General features: G+C 37.5%; 1 protein-coding gene and 1 pseudogene across 2 annotated transcripts in view; both read right to left on the bottom strand.

Annotated features, from left to right (window-relative positions):
• Positions 1-18,407, bottom strand: part of CCDC150 (coiled-coil domain containing 150) — a 76,334-nt gene that overhangs the window by 33,673 nt on the left and 24,254 nt on the right. Inside the window, exons 10-12 of the mRNA XM_008069476.2 lie at positions 17,562-17,686; positions 17,130-17,307; positions 16,620-16,688 (exon numbers count right to left, since the gene is read on the bottom strand). Of these exons, the coding sequence (XP_008067667.1) occupies positions 16,620-16,688; positions 17,130-17,307; positions 17,562-17,686 (372 nt within the window). The remainder of the gene's footprint in view (positions 1-16,619; positions 16,689-17,129; positions 17,308-17,561; positions 17,687-18,407) is intronic.
• On the bottom strand, positions 3,199-4,111 carry LOC103271984 (annotated as a pseudogene). The gene has a single exon (XR_002482619.1). The product of XR_002482619.1 is annotated as a chloride intracellular channel protein 1 pseudogene (transcript).

Below are 18,407 nucleotides of genomic sequence, written 5' to 3'. Positions count from 1 at the left end.
GTTATGTGTCGCATAACAACATATCACATATCAAATGATGATGAGAGAAATAGACTACATCATATAGCCTAGGTGTGAAGTAGGTCATACTATCTATGTTTGTGTAGGTATACTCTATGATGTTTGCAACAAAATCACCTAACGATGCATTTCCTAGAATGTATCCCTATTGTTAAAGCAATGCATGACTGTAGACGATTCAATATTGCTTATAAGTCAACATTCTAAATTCAACTAAAATTCCCGCAACATTTTTTGTAGAAATCAATAAGTTCACTCTAAAATATACGAGAAAGTCAACCAGGTGGCTTGTGCTTGTAATCTCAGCACTTTGGGAGGTGAAGGCAAGAGGATTGCCTGAGTCCACAGGTTTGAGACCAGCCTGGGCAACATGGCAAGTTGCAGTTCTAGCTACTTGGAAGGCTGAGGTGGAAGGATTGCCTGAGCCCAGTGGGCCAAGGCTGTGGTGGCCATAATCATGCCACTGCACTCCAACCTGGATGCAAGAGTAAGACTTCAACTCAAAAAAGAAAAAAAAAAAGAAAGAAAGAAAAGAAAAGAAAAAGAAAAAGTCAAAGAACTAAAATAGCTAAAACAATTTTGAAAAAGAACAAAGCTAAAAGACTCTACCTAATTTCAAGATTTACTATAAAACTATATTAATCAAGAGTAATTTTTCAAATTGGAAAAAGGAAAGCATATAACTAATAGAACAAAACACAAAGTCAAGAAACAGACCCACACATTTATAGTCAGTTGAATTTCAACAAATGTGCCAAAACATTTTGAAGGAGAAAGGACTATCTGTTAAAAGATGCTACTAGAAGAGTGACACTTGTTGAATATTCAAAACGCAATCAATGTAATTCACCACATCAACAAACTACAGGAAAAAAAAACATATAACCACCTCAATAGATGAAGGGAAATAATTTTACAGAATTTAACATAAATTCATTTTTAAAAACTCAGTAAACTAGCACTGAAAAAGCCAAAAACTTTCAAAAATCCTCTCTTCCATGAAAGTAATGAAAATGCCAGCAAAAATGGTCAGAATCAACTTTTTCAGAGCTCCAGAAATTAATATAAAATAATAATCTAGGGAGTACTTATTAAAGAAAAGTGACTGAATCTAGGTAAGAAGGGTAAGCTTTCGGTGTTCTAACTTGCCTCTTTCAACTCTCCATTCTCCAACTCTTGCAGTAGCTTTGAAAACCAATGGCCTGGTTTTCACAGTGAAAACTCAAAGCTTGGTAGTCACCAGAGCAGGAAGGTCAAGGTTAGAGCCCTTTCAAAGCCTCATTTCCAGGGAACTGTCATTATAAGACCTATCTGGTGGTTTCCTGAAAGACTTCTCATGTAAGGTTGTCTTTTTTGGGTTGACTAGGAGCTCACTCAGTGAAAAAAGCCTTTTTCCAAGGAACATATGTCAAAAACAATTGGAAGTAACTAATTGACTTTACAGTTGCCTGAGATAGCGAGAATTGGGCAAAAAATAATCTAACCAAAAAACTCAAAGGGAAAAGGTAGGGAATATGATGACCACAGAAGACTTTGAACAGCTCTAACATATTCCTGGGAATCTAGAAAGCCATGCAGAGGTACAGGATTATGCACATGTCTTGAATTGTGCGCATGCTCAGGAAAGCCCTGAGAAGGTTCTAAAATCTCACCTTCTGGCGGACCTTGAGCTGCATACACTCAGAAGTGAAGGTTAAAGAAGAGTTGTTAATTATGTGAATGTTCCCCAAAATGCATATAAGTAAATTATTGAAAGGAAGAGACAGAAAATCCTGAAAGCAGCAAGAGAGAAGTAGTTCAATATGTACAAGAATCTCAATAAGATTAATAGCTGATTTCTCATCAGAAATTTGAGGCCAGAAGGCAGTGGAATGATATATTCAAACTGGTGAAAGAACAAGATTCAAACAAATTCTAAATCCAGCAGAACTATCCTTCAAGATCAAAGAAGACATTAAAACTTTCCCACATAAACAAAAATGGAAAGAATTCATACAAGGTCTTCTGGTTTAAGCATAGTCCTGATAATGTGGTGCTTCAAAATCTCACTTAAAGTATGGGGTAACTTTCCAGGGCCCCAGCCTTTGGTGTGGTCTGGACTGTGGGGCTAGAAAGCATGTCCTGCAAGAAACAGTAAGGGGAATTCTTCATGCTTAAATAAAAAGGCACTAGACAATAACTGGAGTCCACATAAAAAATAAAAGGTAACAGTAAAGGTAGCAAGGTAGGTACATATAAAAAACAATATAAATATATATATTCTGCAACTCTTTTTTTTACCTGTAAACCAAAATATAGAAGAAATGATAAAGAATTTTAGATGGTATACTAGAAACATCTATTTAACACAAAAGAAGGCAGTAATTGAGAAATAGAAGAATAAAAAGCCAAAAAAAAAAAAAAGCAATATAGCAGGTGTAAATTCTACCTTAATAATAATTATATTAATACAAAAGAATTAAATCAGAGATAAGCAAAATGAATTTCTTAAAGGTCTAACTGTTATGCTGTTCATATAAGATACACTTTATTTATTTTTATTATGTTTTACTTTTTTTTTTGAGTTCATGTCTCATTAGGTTGGGCTTGGTGGCTTAGTCTGTAATCCCAGCACTTTGGGAGGCCGAGGTGAATGGATTGCCTGAGCCCGCGGGTTCAAGACCAGCCCAGGTAACTTGGTGAGGCCTCGTCTCTACAATACAAAAAAGGTACACTAGAAACATCTATTTAACACAAAAGGTGGCAGTAATTGAGAAACAGAAGAATAAAAAGCAAAAAAAAAAAAAAAAAGCAGGTTCCTACCTTAATAGTAATTATATTAAATACAAATGAATTAAACCAGAGATAAGCAAAATGAATTTATTAAAGGTTTAACTGTTATGCTGTTTATAAAAGATACACTTTATTTATTTTTATTATTTTTTATTTTTTTTTTTTATGCCATATTTTATTACTGAAATAATGTTGTCCTACCCACATGCCCCACAGTAAAAAATCTCACCCAGGTCCCCCATCCCTTTCCCTCATCTCTCCTTCCCTCCTTCAGTCCTGCACATGAGTGCTCCAGAATTCCCCACCCACTGGTTATTTTGGAGTGTGTCCATCGGGTAGCAACGTGGAAACCACCAGGACCTTTGTGGAGAAAATGGAGAGGGTTGAGGGAGCCCCAGGAGGGGATTATTTGAGGGCCTTGGCTACTTGCTCATAGGCCAGCTCCATCTCCTCATCATCTGGACAGGTGGAGGCAAATTCTTCCGGGCTTAGGCATTTCTCAAGTACCGATGCACTCCCTGGAAGGCCTCAGGCATGGTGAATCCCCGGTACTTCTTACACACCACTTGTACTATGTGCAGCTTTGGCAAAAGGTTGTAGTCAGCCAGGGTGAGCTCATTGCCATCCAGAAATTTCCTCATCATCAGCACTGGTTTCATCTACTTCTTCTAGGAGGGGGAATGTCAAGTAACTGTCTAAAATCTTCAGGGCTTTTAGGAGCCCCTTCTCCAGATTATCATTGAGTGCTGGGTTTGAATTCTTGATATAGGCAGAAAATTTGGCAAATATGTCTAGTCCAGCTGTGTTGGACTCAGGGTTCAGAGCTGCCAGCTTGGGGTACCTGGGAGGGCACAGCACTGCCTCCAGAAATTCCTCAATCTTGTTGGTGTCTGTGTGCACTTCAGTGCCATACAGCAGGAATGGGAGCTGCCCTCCTGGGCACAGCTTCTGTACTGTCTCGGTCTGCCTCTTGGTGTCAACAGTGGTGACGTTGAAGGTGACTCCCTTGAGCCAGAGCACCATGAACAGTCTCTGGGAGAAGGGGCAGTTCCCAATCTTGGCCCCATCACTGCCAGCCTTCATGAACAATTCGACCTGTGGTTGTTCTTCAGCCATACTTGCATCGGGGACCAGGAAGTGGAGGACGCTTGGGGAATTGGGAGGGGCTGGGCCCAGGGAAGTCGGGTCTCACAGTCAGGGATCCTCTCCCTCAGACCTAGGGCTGTCCCTTCACTGCAACACAATCCTGATCAGACCACTTGCTCCAGATTCGGCTTCCCCACACCCAGCTCCTCCAATTTGGTCCCCTCCCAGGCTGAATCAGGGACTATTTTTTATTTTTAAATTTTTTTTGAGTTGAAATCTCACTCTGTCATCCAGGCTGGAATACTGTGGCATGCTCACAGCCACCACTGCCTCCACGTGCTGGGCTTAGGCAATCCTTCTACCTCAGCCTTCCAAGTAGCTGGAGCTACAGGTGCGAGCTACCATGCCCGGCTTATTTTTTTTATTTTATTGTAGAGATGAGGTCTCACCAAGTTGCCCAGACTGGTCTGGAACCCCTGGGCTCAGGCAATCTTCTTGCCTCAGTCTCCCAAATTGCTGGGATTACAGGCTGAGCCACCATGCCTGGTCAAAAGATGCACTTTAGATTCAAAGATACAAATGGGGTTGAAAGCAAAAGGATGAAAAATATATACCATATAAACAGTAATCTAAAAAGAGCTAGGGTAGCTACACTAATATTAGACAAAATAGACATTAAGATAAACATTGATGAGATGAAGGAAATTATATATTGAAAAAGGATTTATCTATCAGGGAGATATAACATTTATAAATATACATGCACCTAAAGTCAGAACCCAAACATACAGAAAGCAAACTAAATGACAGAATTGAAGGAAGAAATAAATAATTTAATAGTCATAGTTGGAGATTCCACTTCTATTAAATAATCAATAGAGTAGCTAGTAACTAGACAGATCAACATATATAGATTTTATATATGTTATATATGTGTGTGTGTTGGGAGCCAGCCTTGGAGGCCCGCCTGATGACAAAGTCCAGGTGTGTTGAGGACCCCCAGCCACAAAGTGAGTCTGGGCAGCTGAGGCCCTTTTGTCTTTTGCCTTTGTTGTTGATATAGTTGAAGAAATTTTGTGTAGTCGTGGAAGAAGAAGATGGCATGTTTATGTGAAGAATCACAGTTAATCTGGAAATATCATGGTTTATTTTTTCATTTTTTTCACTATGTCACTTGGCCTTTTTTAACATATGTAAGGGTTAAACTCTGAAGTATATCAAGAATGGTTTTTTTTTACTTGGTTATAAGTTATTAGATATTGTTTAAGTAATAAATGATATAAGTATATCCACTCTTTATTTGATTTAGGATTATACAGTTTAGTGTTTAGACATAAAGATTTTTAAAAACACAAGTTTATAATAAGTTTATTATAAATTTTAACACATCTAAGAGTTATATAGGTAATTTATAACACTGTTTTTACTAACTTAGGATAAGGATTAATATTAAAGTTTTTATTTAATATTATAGTTAAAACTCTAAATTAACATTTATAGAGTAGGTTTTTACTAAACTCAAAATATAATAATCAAACACTTTTATGACAAATCAGTTAAAACAGAAAGTAACCTTGAGGGGCCTAAAAAACATTATTAAAATTTTTTTTTGAGTTTTCTTTAAAAACAAACACTGTAAGATAAGAGAAAAGTAACGAAGACATCTGGACAAGGGAGGCAATCACAAAACCCTAAAAAACATAAGAGCCTAAGATAAAAATATTCCTGACACATAAAAAAATATACACTTAAAAAAACTTTCTTAAAACATTTGTAATTTGGGACGTTAGACTGAGAGTGTCATTGTTGGCTTTATGAATAAGACGTTGTCTGGAGGCCTATAAAAATCTTGGTTTGTTTGTTATTAAGACCTATGGGAATCTTGGTTTGTTTGCTACTAAGACCACTAGCTGATAACTTTTAAAAGATATATATGTGAAAGAGTTTTCTTTGTCTTGCCCCTTCAAAATGGTATAAAAGCTCTATATTAACTATCATTAAATTGTCATCTGTTCAAGAAGCAGGTGTCCGATATATGATCGTCGTTCGCCTATCCGTCTCTCCTTCAACACTTCCCACGACCCTTGTGGGGCGGGCCCCCACAAGTGGCGCCCAACGTCTGGGAGCTTGAAGGTAATCTTTTCTCTTTCTTTTATTGCTACACTGGCTATTATAGCAAGCCAGGTGGGTTATATTTATTCAAAAAAAATCTTATTAGACTTATATCCCAAACCCTCTAATATTTCAGCCTATTACATGAAATACTAAAATTATTACTGTTTTTACTAATCATTCCTCTTTATTAAAAGGTCCCACTCTTTTTTCATTGTAAGTCAAAACTGTTATTAATCATAATTTTTCCTTTTCAAGTTGTTCTAGTTCTCTTCCAATATGTTTTAGTTTACCTAAAAAATCAAACTACTTTTATAAATTATAAATTAACTAACTGTCTTATTTTTTCTAATTTATATAGAGAATTTATGATTTTTAAACAGCCTTCTTATTTAATGGTTCCTATAAATCTTACATCTCTTTAATATAATGTACATAGTTTAGTGTTTAGATATGAGGTTAACTCACTGTTGTCACAACCAAAAAGATTTATAACAACTTTAATTTTAAAAATTACAACTTTAATAGTCATTACTACTTCAATTTCAGTTTTAGCCATAACTTTAACTAAAAAAATACATACTACCACATTTACAAATCAGTCATCCAAAAATGTCTCATTAGCTTTAACAGCTCAAAAAATTATTGACCAAAAATTAAAAAATAAAATTAATACATTAAAAAAACTATTTTGATTATAAGACAAAAACTTATAGCCTTAAAAATTAAATTGACTTTGAAATGTCATTCAGAGTTTAAATAAATTTGTGTCACACCTCTCCAAATAAACAAGTCTGTTCATACCTGGGATGAGATTAAAAATCATATCTCCAAAATTTAAAACCACTCCAACATAAATTTAAATCTCTCCAAACTTCATCAAAAAATACAAGACATTAACTCTACTAAAAAACAATTTAAATTCACCCAATTGGCTCAGTCAATCTATAACAATTTTTCTTCATTTGTCAATCAAAAATCATTATTGTCTATATTAATCAATGTGGGAATTTGTGGAGGAATAATCTTGCTACTGTTATGTTTGCTTCCAGTCATCTTCAAATCATTGAAAAATAACATCTCTTGACTAAGCATGGAATTTCATGGCTTCGTATTAAAAAACAAAAAAGGGGGATATGTTGGGAGCCAGCCTTGGAGGCCCGCCTGATGACAAAGTCCAGGTGCGCTGAGGACCCCCAGCTGCAAAGTGAGTCTGGGCAGCTGAGGCCCTTCTGTCTTCCGTCTTTGCTGTTGATACAGCTGAAGAAATTCTGTGCAGTCGTGGAAGAAGAAGATGGCATGTTTATGCGAAGAATCACAGCTAACCTGGAAATGTCATGGTTTATTTTTCCATTTTTCCCACTATGCCACTTGGCCTTTTCTAACATATGCAAGGGTTAAACTCTGAAGCACATCAAGAATGCTTTCTTTCACTTGGTTATAAGTTACTAGATATTGCTTCAGTAATAAATGATATAAGTATATCCACTCCTTATTTGATTTAGGATTATACAGTTTAGTGTTTAGACATAAAGATTTTGGTTTGTTTGCTACTAAGACCTATGGGAATCTTGGTTTGTTTGCTACTAAGACCACTAGCTGATAACTTTTAAAAGATATATATGTGAAAGAGTTTTCTTTGTCTTGCCCCTTCAAAATGGTATAAAAGCTCTATATTAACTATCATTAAATTGTCATCTGTTCAAGAAGCAGGTGTCCGATATATGATCGTCGTTCGCCTATCCGTCTCTCCTTCAACACTTCCCACGACCCTTGTGGGGCGGGCCCCCTCATGTGTGTGTGTGTGTGTGTGTGTGTGTGTGTGTATACTTTTTTTTACAGGCAGCCCTAGAACCAGAATAGGTTCAGAGTGACTCATGTAGACACACATATTTTTAAAAAAGAGTATTCTCAAATCAATTAACTAAGGAAAATAGAGGAAATAGAAGACCTGAAAAACACTATAAACCAGCTAGGCCTAACACACATCTATAGAACAATCATCACAACAATAGAAAAATACACATTTTTCCTCAAGTGTACATGGAACATTCTCTGGATATATCATATGTCAGACCATAAAACAATTCTAAATAAATTTGGAAGGACTGAACTCATGCAAAGTATGTTTTCCAACCACAATGGAAAAAATTAGAAATCAGACTCTTTCTCCCAAAAGAAGAAAATGTGGGAAATTCATACATATGAAGAAATAAACAAGACACTTCTAAATAACCAGTGAGTTAAAAAAGAAATCTCATGGAAAATTAAAAAAATACATTGAGAAGAACAAATATGAAAACACAATATGAAACTCCTCATATGCAGCTAAAGCAGTGTAGAGAGGGAAATTATAGCTTTAGATAACTATGTATTTTTAACATTTTTTTTTTACAGGGAGCCCCCAGAACCAGAATAGATTCAGAGTGACTCTTATGGACACCTATATTTAAAAAAGAAGAAATATTTCTCAAATCAATAACCTAAGTTTACCTTTAGAAACTAGGGGAAAAAGAGCAAGTTAAACCCAAAGCAAACATAAAGAAGAAAATAATAAGAACTACAGCAGAAATAAAATAACAAATTTAAAAATAGAGAAAAATCAATAAAACCACAAGTCGGTTCTTTAAAAAGATCAACAAAATCAACAAACATTTAGTTTGAGTAATCAAAGAAAACATATAGAAGATACCAATTACTAAAATTAGGAATGAAGAGGACATTACTACTGATCTTGAAGAAATAAAGATAAGGGGTTTCTCTGGACAGTTGTATGCCAACAAATTAGTAAGCATAAGTGAAGTGAACAAATTCCTAGAAAGACCCAAACTACTGAAACTCATTAAAAAATAAGGTAGAAAATGTAAATAGACCTAAGATTGAATCAGTAAAAATAATAAAAAGAAACAAAACAAACAAGCACACAAATAAAACTTTCTACACATAAAAAGCCTAGAACCAGGTGGCTTCCATAGTAAAATACTGCAAAACATTTAAAGAGTTAACACCAATCACTCACAAACTCTGCCCAACAAACAGAAAAGGAGGCAACACTTACCAATCATTTTAAGAGGCCATTACCAAGGTACCAAAATCCAATCATAAGAAAACTACAGAGCAATATTATGAATATAGGTGCAAAATACTAGCAAGCCTAATCCAACAACATTTAAAAAGAACAACATGACCAAAGTGAAATTTATCCAAGGAGTTCAAACTCAGTTCTACTTTGAAATCAATGTAATACATCATATAGTAATAGAAAGAACAAAACCCACAAGATAATCTCAATAGACAGAAAAAGCATTTGACAAAATTTAATCCACTTTCATGACAAAAGTTTCCAAACAGACTAGGAATAGAAGGGAATTTCCTCATCCTGACAAAGGACGTTTTCAAAAACCCCACAGTTCATATCATACATAATGGTGACAAACTAAAAGGTTTCCCCCAAGATCAGAAACAAGACAAAGATGTTTGTTTTCACCACTTCTATTCAACATTGCACTGGAGTTTCCAGCCAAGGCAATCACATAAGAAAAAGAAATAAAATGCAGGAAAATTGGAAAGGAAGAAGGAAAACTATTACTATGTGCAGATGACACAATCTTATACAGTAAGTTGTCATTTAATGCCATTGTTAGGTTCCTAAAAACTATGACTAAGTGAAACAATGTAAATAGGTCCTTGAATAATGTCATTTCATTCAGTGTTGTTCTGTTATAATGCCAATGAGAAAAAAAATTGGCTTTGTAAGGCTGCAGTTTCCAAGAAGTTCACATTAAGTGAAAACTTACAGTATATAGAAAATACAAGCTGGGCTCAGTGGCTCATGCCCATAATCCCAGCACTTTGGGAGGCGGATTCCGGGCGTACGAGACCAGCCTGGGCAACTTGATGAGACCTTGTCTATACAATAAATCAAAAAATTAGGTGGGTGTGGTGGTGTGCACCTGTGGCTCTAGCTACTTGGAAGACTAAGGGGGAAGGATCACTTGAGCCCAGCAGGTTGAAGCTGCAGTGACTATTAGTGTGCCACTGCACTTCAGTCTGGACAACAGTGAGATTCCTACTCAAAACAAGAAAAGAAAAAAATATGTACAACATATTGTATTATTAAAATTGCAACACTCCACAAATTGATCTATTAGGTTCAATGTAAATCTTATCATTCCAGCTATACTTTTTTACAGAAATGGAAAAACTGATTCCAAAATTCATATGAAAATGCAAGAACCCAGAACATCCAAAACAACCTTGTAAAGGAACAAAGTTGGAGGACTCACACATCTCAATGACAAAACTTAATACAAAATGACAGTAATCAAGATTGTGCAGTACTAGCATAAGGATAAACATATAGATCAATGCAAGAGAATTAAGAATCCACAAATAATCCCATACATCTATGATTTTTTCTTTTTTTCTTTTTTTTAGGGAGACAGGGTCTTACTCTGTCACCCAGACTGGAGTACAGTGGCACAATCCTAGCTCACTATAACCTCGAACTCCTGACCTCAAGCCATCCCCCAGCTTCAGCCTCCTGAGTAGCTGGGAGGCACACATCATCACACTCAGCTATTTAAAAAAAATTTTTGTAGATACTGGGTCTTGCTATGTTGCCCAGACTGGTCTCAAACTCCTGGACCCAACAACCCTCCCGCCTCAACCTCCCAAAGTGCTGGAATTACAGGTGTAAGCTACCATACCTGGCCAACATTTATGAGTAATTGACAAAAAGAGAGGGAAAACTATTCAATAGAAAGAATAATCTTCTCACCAGATGGTGCTGGGACAGTTGAATATCCATAGCAAAATAATGAAGTCAAACCTCTACCTCATATTATACACAAAGATCAATCAAAATGGATCAAAGACCTAAATGTAATATGTAAAACTATAAATTTTTTTCTTTTTTGAAACAGAGTCTCACTTTATCATCCAGGCTGGAGTGCAGTAGTGTAATCCTGGCTTACTGCAGTCACAAACACCTGGGGTCAAGTGATCCTCCCACCTCAGCCTCCAAGTAGCTGGGACCTCAGGCATGTACCACCATACTCAGCTAATTTTTTTAACTATGTTACCCAGGCTGGTCTCAAACTCCTGGGCTCAAGTGATTCTCCTGCCTCAGCTTCCCAAAGCTGGCATTAGAGTGAGCCACGCTGCCTGGCCTTTAAGTGTTTTTAAACATAAAATACGTATAAATATTTACGTCCTTAGTCAATAGTTTCTCAGCCATAATAATCCAATGCACAAATAACCAAAAAAAAAAAAAAAGATGAAGTGGATTTCAAAATAATTTTAAACTTTTGTGCAAAGGACATTACCAACACAATTCACAGAAATGAAAAAAAAATTGCAAATCACATATCTGATAAAGGTATATTATCTAGACTATGTAAGGAACTCTTAAAACTTAATTAAAAGACAACCTCTTTTAAAAATAGGCAAAGAATCTAATTAGACATTTCTCCAAAGAAGATATACAAATAACCAATAAGCACATAAAAGATGCTCAACATCATTAGTCATTAGGGAAGTGCAAGTCAAAATCCAACAGGATGGCTATAATAAATAAATAACAAATGTGGGTAAGGATGTAAAGAAATTGAAGCCCTTGTACATTACTGAATGTAAAATAGTTTAGTTGCTGTGGAAAATTTGTCTGGTGATTCCGTAGGAAGTTAAACATAAAATTACCATGTGAACCAGAAATTTCACTCCTAGGTTTATGCATCCCAAAGAATTGAAAAGTTACTCAAACATCCATCTGTGGAGGCTCATAGCAGCACTAATCACAAAGTCTAAAGGCCAAAACAATGCAAATGTCCATCAGTAGATGAACAGATAAACAAATTATGGGGTGTGTATGTGTGTGTGTATACAAGTGTGTAAACACTTGTACATACAATGACTACTATTCAGCCATAAAAAGGAATGAAGTACTCACATATACCACAGTGTGGATGACTCTCAAAAATATTATGTTAAGTGAAAAAAAAAAAACAGACACAAAAGATCACATATTGCATTATTATATTTACACGAAATATCCAGAAAGGTAAATCCATAGAGAGAGAATGCAGATTGGAGTTTGTCAGGGACTGGGAGAAGGAGGGAATGGGGAATGATTGCTTAATGAGTACAGAGTTTCCTTTTGGGGTGATAAAAACATTTTGAAACTAGGTAGAGGTGGTGGTTGCACAACATTGTGAATGTACTGAATGCTACTGAATTGTTCATTTTAAAATGGTTAATTTTGGCTGGGCATGGTGGTTCATGTCTAATCCCAGCACTTAGGGAGGCCGAAGCTGGAGGATTGCTTGAACCTAGGAGTTCGAGACCAGCCTGAGCAATGTAGCAAAAACTTGTCTCTACAAAAAAGTCAGAAAAATCAACCAGGCCTGTGGTGACACATGCTTGTAGTTCCGGCTACCTGGGAGGCTGAGATGGAAGGATTGCCTGAGCCTAGGAGGTAGAGGCTGAGGTGAGCCATTATTGTTGTGATCATGTCATTGCACTCCAGCCTGGGTAACAGAGTGAGACCTCGACTCAAAATAAAAGATCTTATATTATGTGAATTTCATCTCAACTGAGAAACTACAATGAGATACTTCATACCTACTAGAATGGGTATTAAAAAATGTGAATAATAACAAGTGCTGGTGAAAGGCAGGGCACAGTGACTGACACCTATAAACCCAGCACTTTGAGAGGCAAAGGCAGGAAGACCGCTTGAGCCCAAGTGTTCAAGATCACCCTGGCCAACACAGTAGACCTCATCTCTACAAAAAAAAATTATCTGGGTGTGGTGGCGTGCACCTGTAGTCCCAGCTAATCAGGCTGAGGCAGAAGGATTGCCTGAGCCCAGGAGGTTGAGGCTATCTATGGTGAGCTATGATCGTGCCACTGTACTCCAGCCTGGGTGTCAGAATGAGACTCTGACTAGAAAAGAAATAAATAATTAGTATTCTAATGTTCTTAGTATCATTAATAGACAAATTTTTAAAAGCTCTGAAAAGCCAGCAATTGAAAAATAAAAAAGATACTAGAGTAATCAGACATCCACTTGAAAATCAAATGAACCTTGAACCATACCTTGCATGATACATAAAAATTAACTTGAAATAGAACACAGACCTAATATAAAACCTAAAACTTCTAAAGGACAGCAAAGGAGAAACTCTTGGTGATCTTAGGTTAGGCAAAAATTTCTTAGATATGATAAAAAAAAAGTATGACATATAATTAAAAAAATTGATCATCAGACTTCATTAAAATGTAAAACTTCTCTTCAAAAGAAAATGAAAAGACAAACATAAAATGAAAGAAGATTTTTAAAAAAGATATATCTGACAAAAGATTTCTAGATATACAAATAGTAAGAATATTTTACTTAAGAATATGAAAATGTTTTAAAATCTCAAAAAACTCAATAAGAAGACAAACAACTGAATTCAAAATGGTTAAACATTTTGAACAGACACTTCCATTTTAATGGCAAATAAGCATATGAAAAGATACTCAATATTATCAATCACTGGAGAAATGCAACTTACAACCACAGTGATATGCCATGCCACTGCACACCAACTGGAAGGGCTAAAACGAAAGAACTGACAACCAATGCTGATGAGAATATAGAGAAACTGGAACACATACATTCTTGGTAGGAATGCAAAACTGTACCGACCCTTTAGAGCACAGTTGAGCAATTTGTTATCATGTTAAACATATATTTATCATAGGATCCAGAATTCCAACTCTTGATATTTGCCCAAGAGAAATAAAAATATATATACATATATGAATATTCATAGAGGCTTTGTTCATCATTGCCCAAATCTGGAAACAACCCAAATATCCTCCAGCTGGTGAATAGATAAAGAAACAGGTATATTTATACAATAGAGTACAGATTACTGATTCACATGGAAGTATGGATGGATCTTATATGCCTTATACTTAAAGGGAAGAAGTTAGACTTGAAGTGCTACATACTATATGATTCCATTTAAATGACATTCTGGGCCTGAACCCGCAGGTTCGAGACCCACCTGGGCACGTGAGACCTCATCTCTACAATAAATCAAAAAATTAGCCGGGCGTGGTAGCGCGCACCTGTAGTTCCAGCTACTGGAAGGCTGAAGTGGAAGGATCGCCGGAGCCCAGCAGGTCGAGGCTGCGGTAGCCGGGAGCGGCCACTGCACTCCTGTCTGGGCGACTGAGTGAGACTCCAACTCAAAATAAATAAATAAATAAATAAATGACATTCTGGAAAAGTTATAACCACAGGGTCAGAAAACCAGATCATGGTTTCTGGGTGATGGGGTAGAAGAAAGGGTTGATTACAAGGGGCACAAAGGAAATTTCTAGGGTGACAGAAATGCTCTATACTTTGGTTGTGGTGGTAGTTGTGGATTATGTTTGTCAAAATTCATTGAAGTGTATACTAAAAAGGGTAAATTTCACTGTATGTAAATAATAATAAATCTGACATTAAAAAAATCTTTACAATAATACATATTAAAAAGTCAATTTAAGATGGGCACAGTGGCCTGAAATCCCAGCACTTTGGGAGGTGGAGATGAGAGAAATTGCCTGAGCCCAGGTGTTTGAGACCAGTCTAGGCAATTTGTCTAGACCTTGTCTCTACAATAAATAAAAAAATTAGCCATGCATGGTGGTGCACGCCTGTGGTTCCCACTAATTGGAAGGTTAAGGCAGAAGGATCATCTGAGCCCAGCAAGTCAAGGTTGTAGTGGGCATGAACATGCCACTGCACTCCAGCAAATGTGTGACAGAGGGATTCCAACTCAAAAAAGAAAAAAAAAAGTCAATTTAGATCACACAATGGGACTCTCTTTAAGCATCATAACTTGACTTAATAGAACATCTCCAATGAGCAAGTATCTTTCAGTTCAATGAACTTATACTTAGCCTACACAGAGACAAATGAAATCAGAGAAAACAATAATGCTATGTTTTTATCCTAAATAGTCACAGCAATTACCTTAGCCATGTAACAGTCACTAACATTTTAAAGCAAAAATCATTAATAAACTTAACGGTAACCATCAATTTTCCCAATTTTAAAAAGTATATTGAGGCCAAATTGAAGTAAGTAAAGTCCTTGCCATAGGAAATCAGCATCATTCAAGGATTTCTAGGGTGAATTACTTTCAATTCATATCACTAGATACAAATGACTAAACTAGAGGGGTCCTGCAAGCATGGTGGGAACTGCATTTGAGCTCATGCTCAAAATCTAGCTTTTCTTGCTCAATTCTCAAATTACAAGCTCGTTTGTATATATGGTAACACAAGCTCTATTTGGGCAAATCAGAAGCAATGAAACAGTTGGGGCTTGATGGCTCTCTCCAATACCTGTTCCTGGGTATCATATTAAGCTGCTAGTCCTTGATGCTCCAGACAGATTCTCTAGATGCCAGTGACATGATCTATAACTCTCTTCACATTTCAAAACACAAACAGCAATGTTTTATTTTTTATTTTTATTTATTTATTTTTGAGTCAGGGTCTCACTCTGTTGCCTAGGTTGGAGTGCAGTGGCTACCACAGTTGAGCTACCACAGTCTCAACCTACTGGGCTCAGGCAATCCTTCACCTCTCCCTCTTGGATAGCTGGGACTACAGGCATGAGCCACCATGCCTGGCTAATTTATTTTATTTTTTGTAGAGATAAGGTCCCACTATGTTGCCCAGACTGGTCTTGAACTCCTGGGCTCAAGCATTCCTCCCACGTTGGCCTCCCAATATCCCGGGATTATAGGCGTGAGGCACTGTGCCCAGCCAGCAATGTTTTAAAGATTGGTTTTTTGTTTTATTTAATATTATTTATTTATTTATTTATTGAGTCGGAGTCTCACTCTGTTGTCCAGGCTGGACTGCAGTGGCGTGCTCACAGACACCACAGCCTCAACCTGCTGGGCTCAAGCAATCCTTCAGCCTCAACCTTCCAAGTTGCTAGGACTACAGTTGTGCACCACCACGCCTGGCTAATTTTTTTTTTTCTTTTAATTTATTGTAGAGACGAGGTCTCACCAAGTTGTACAGACTGGTCTTACACCCCTGAACTCAGGCAATCCTCTTGCATCAGCCTCCCCAGATGCTGGGATTATAGGCATGAGCCACCACACCCGGCCTGTTTTATTTTAATAAGGATTTGATTTGTTTTCTGGACTTTCTACTTTCTAGAGCCCAGAAAAGAATCCTTGGAAGATGAACTGGCAAGTGCAGACAGGTACTCAGGCAGCCCAAGCACACATTTTATTTAAAAACCACATAGTCAGCAGTCAACCCTACGCTTCTCACAGGCCACTGGCATACTCTCAGACGTCTTGGTTAAAAGGTTCGGTCAACAATAGGGCCAGAGGCAGTGATGACACACTGGCAAACCCTGAACACTCAACAAGCACACATTCCCCAGAAGCAGCTCCAGAAGCAGGGGCGGGTACTCTGGATGGCAACCAGCCTCACAGCTCCCTGATTCCCACATCTTGGTATTCATCAAAAGTACCCACCTCCTTGTTAAGATGAGCTGCACAGCAGGCAGCAGTGCAGAAGGAAGTGAAACAGAGTGAAATACCAACAAATATGTGCAATACCTTGTTTTTAGCTAATTCTTTTTCCAAGTTGCATTTTTCTTGTGCTATTTCTTTTTCTGTTGTATTAACCTGTTGGGGGACAGGGGTAGGAAAAAATGGGTCAGTTTTCCAGCAGCTGATAGAAAACATCCTGCACCAGTGAATACCTACATGGCAGAGATAGCACATCCTCCCCGAAAAGGGGCCCACCAAGGAGTTTCTGAGCAGAGCAGACAGACAGCCCTGCAATCAGAAAGACATATCTGCATGTCAGACTCTGCTGGCTCCTTCCTCAGCGGGAGCCAGGGCTGTTCCACTCCTTCAGGTAAATCAGTTTTTCAGATCTGATCCCTGAAGTAACTCAAGGCTGTGTGAGTTCTCAGCCAGCATTCGTGGGTGCTGTGTGTGACTGAGAAGCATAAGTTAGCCACCAAACATGTCTCCCATGGGCAACTCAGACAAACTGTACCTAGGATTTCTTACAATGCCCCACACCACAAGCAGAAAGCAGTGACACCGGCGTCCACCCACCTCTCTCTGTACTAGTTCTTTCTCCTGCAGGAGTGCCATCTTCTCCTGCACGGATGCTTCCAGCTCACCCCGCAGCCTTGCCACTGTTGACTCCAGCAGCTCTTTCTGTGCAGCTGTCTTCCACTCAGCATCCTGGGCCTTCTGGATACACTGGTTGTGCTCAAGGATTAAATGATCACTGCAGGAGAGAACATGGAGGGTGAAAGCTAAGTGGAAGTTTCACTTCAACAGAAAGGGCCAGGGAATGTTCTTCCAGAACATTTTGCCTGAAAGCTATGACCAAAATGTTTTGACAAAATGAGTTTCTGGAAAATAGAGTTTTTATTTTCTCTTTGTGGCTGACCCAACAAATGCAGAACCCAATGTCTTCATTAGAGATAAACACAAATGCAAGAACAAAGAAGCCCTAAAGGTTGCCCACATTGTACTTACAGGTGTGCTTGGAGCTGGGCTTTCTCATTCTGAACCGTCTGCAGTTCACTGGTGATGCTGGCATGGGCTGCATCCAGCAGTAAGTTCTGTTCTTGGAAAGTCTGTGTCATCATCTTCTGCTCTGCCTGAGTGCCAGGAGCAATATTAAAGGCTGAGATGCCAGAAAGGCATTTGATAGTGTCATTCAGAGTTACTGGTCAAAGATGCTGAACTAACTTACAAAAAGCAGGTTTATTTACATAAATAAAACCTCTTTTAAAAATAACTTATTTTTCAGCCTAGGCAACACAGCAAGACCTTGTCTCTACAAAAAATAAAAAAATTAGCCAGGCATGGAGGCACACACCTGTAATCCTAGCTACTCGGGAGGTTGAAGCAGGAGGATTACCTGAGCCCAGGATGTCATGATCATGAGCGGTGAGCCATGATCATGCCACTGCACTCTGGTCTGGGCAACATAGTGAGATCTTGACTCAAAACAACAATAAAGAAGAATTTATTTCAATGACCAGTCTTCTCTTTGTGCCACCCTGAGTTGGCTACAATTCTATCACTTTATAGTTCTACTAGCCAATAGTCAAGATACACTGTTTACCAAGCCTGCTGAAAAACTCTTACTACCAATATATTTTAAAGATGGAAAATTATATTAAAGTATTTTTGGTATTTTTAAAAATTTTAATATACTTTATTTTTTTAAGCAACACAATATAAATGTATATAAAGTGAGAAGATCCCTTCATCTCTTTCTACACCCCTTCTAAATAATCCCACCCCCTAGGCATAATCATGTTTAAGAGTTTGGTGTGAATTCTTTTGAAAATATCTTTTTTTTTTTTTTTTTTT

This window comes from Carlito syrichta, unplaced genomic scaffold, assembly GCF_000164805.1.
Source record: "Carlito syrichta isolate Samal-C Ts95f unplaced genomic scaffold, Tarsius_syrichta-2.0.1 Scaffold312064, whole genome shotgun sequence".
NCBI lineage: Eukaryota > Metazoa > Chordata > Mammalia > Primates > Tarsiidae > Carlito > Carlito syrichta.
The sequence above is the reverse complement of the archived record's forward strand: the minus strand, read 5'-3'. Positions and strand labels throughout refer to the sequence as shown.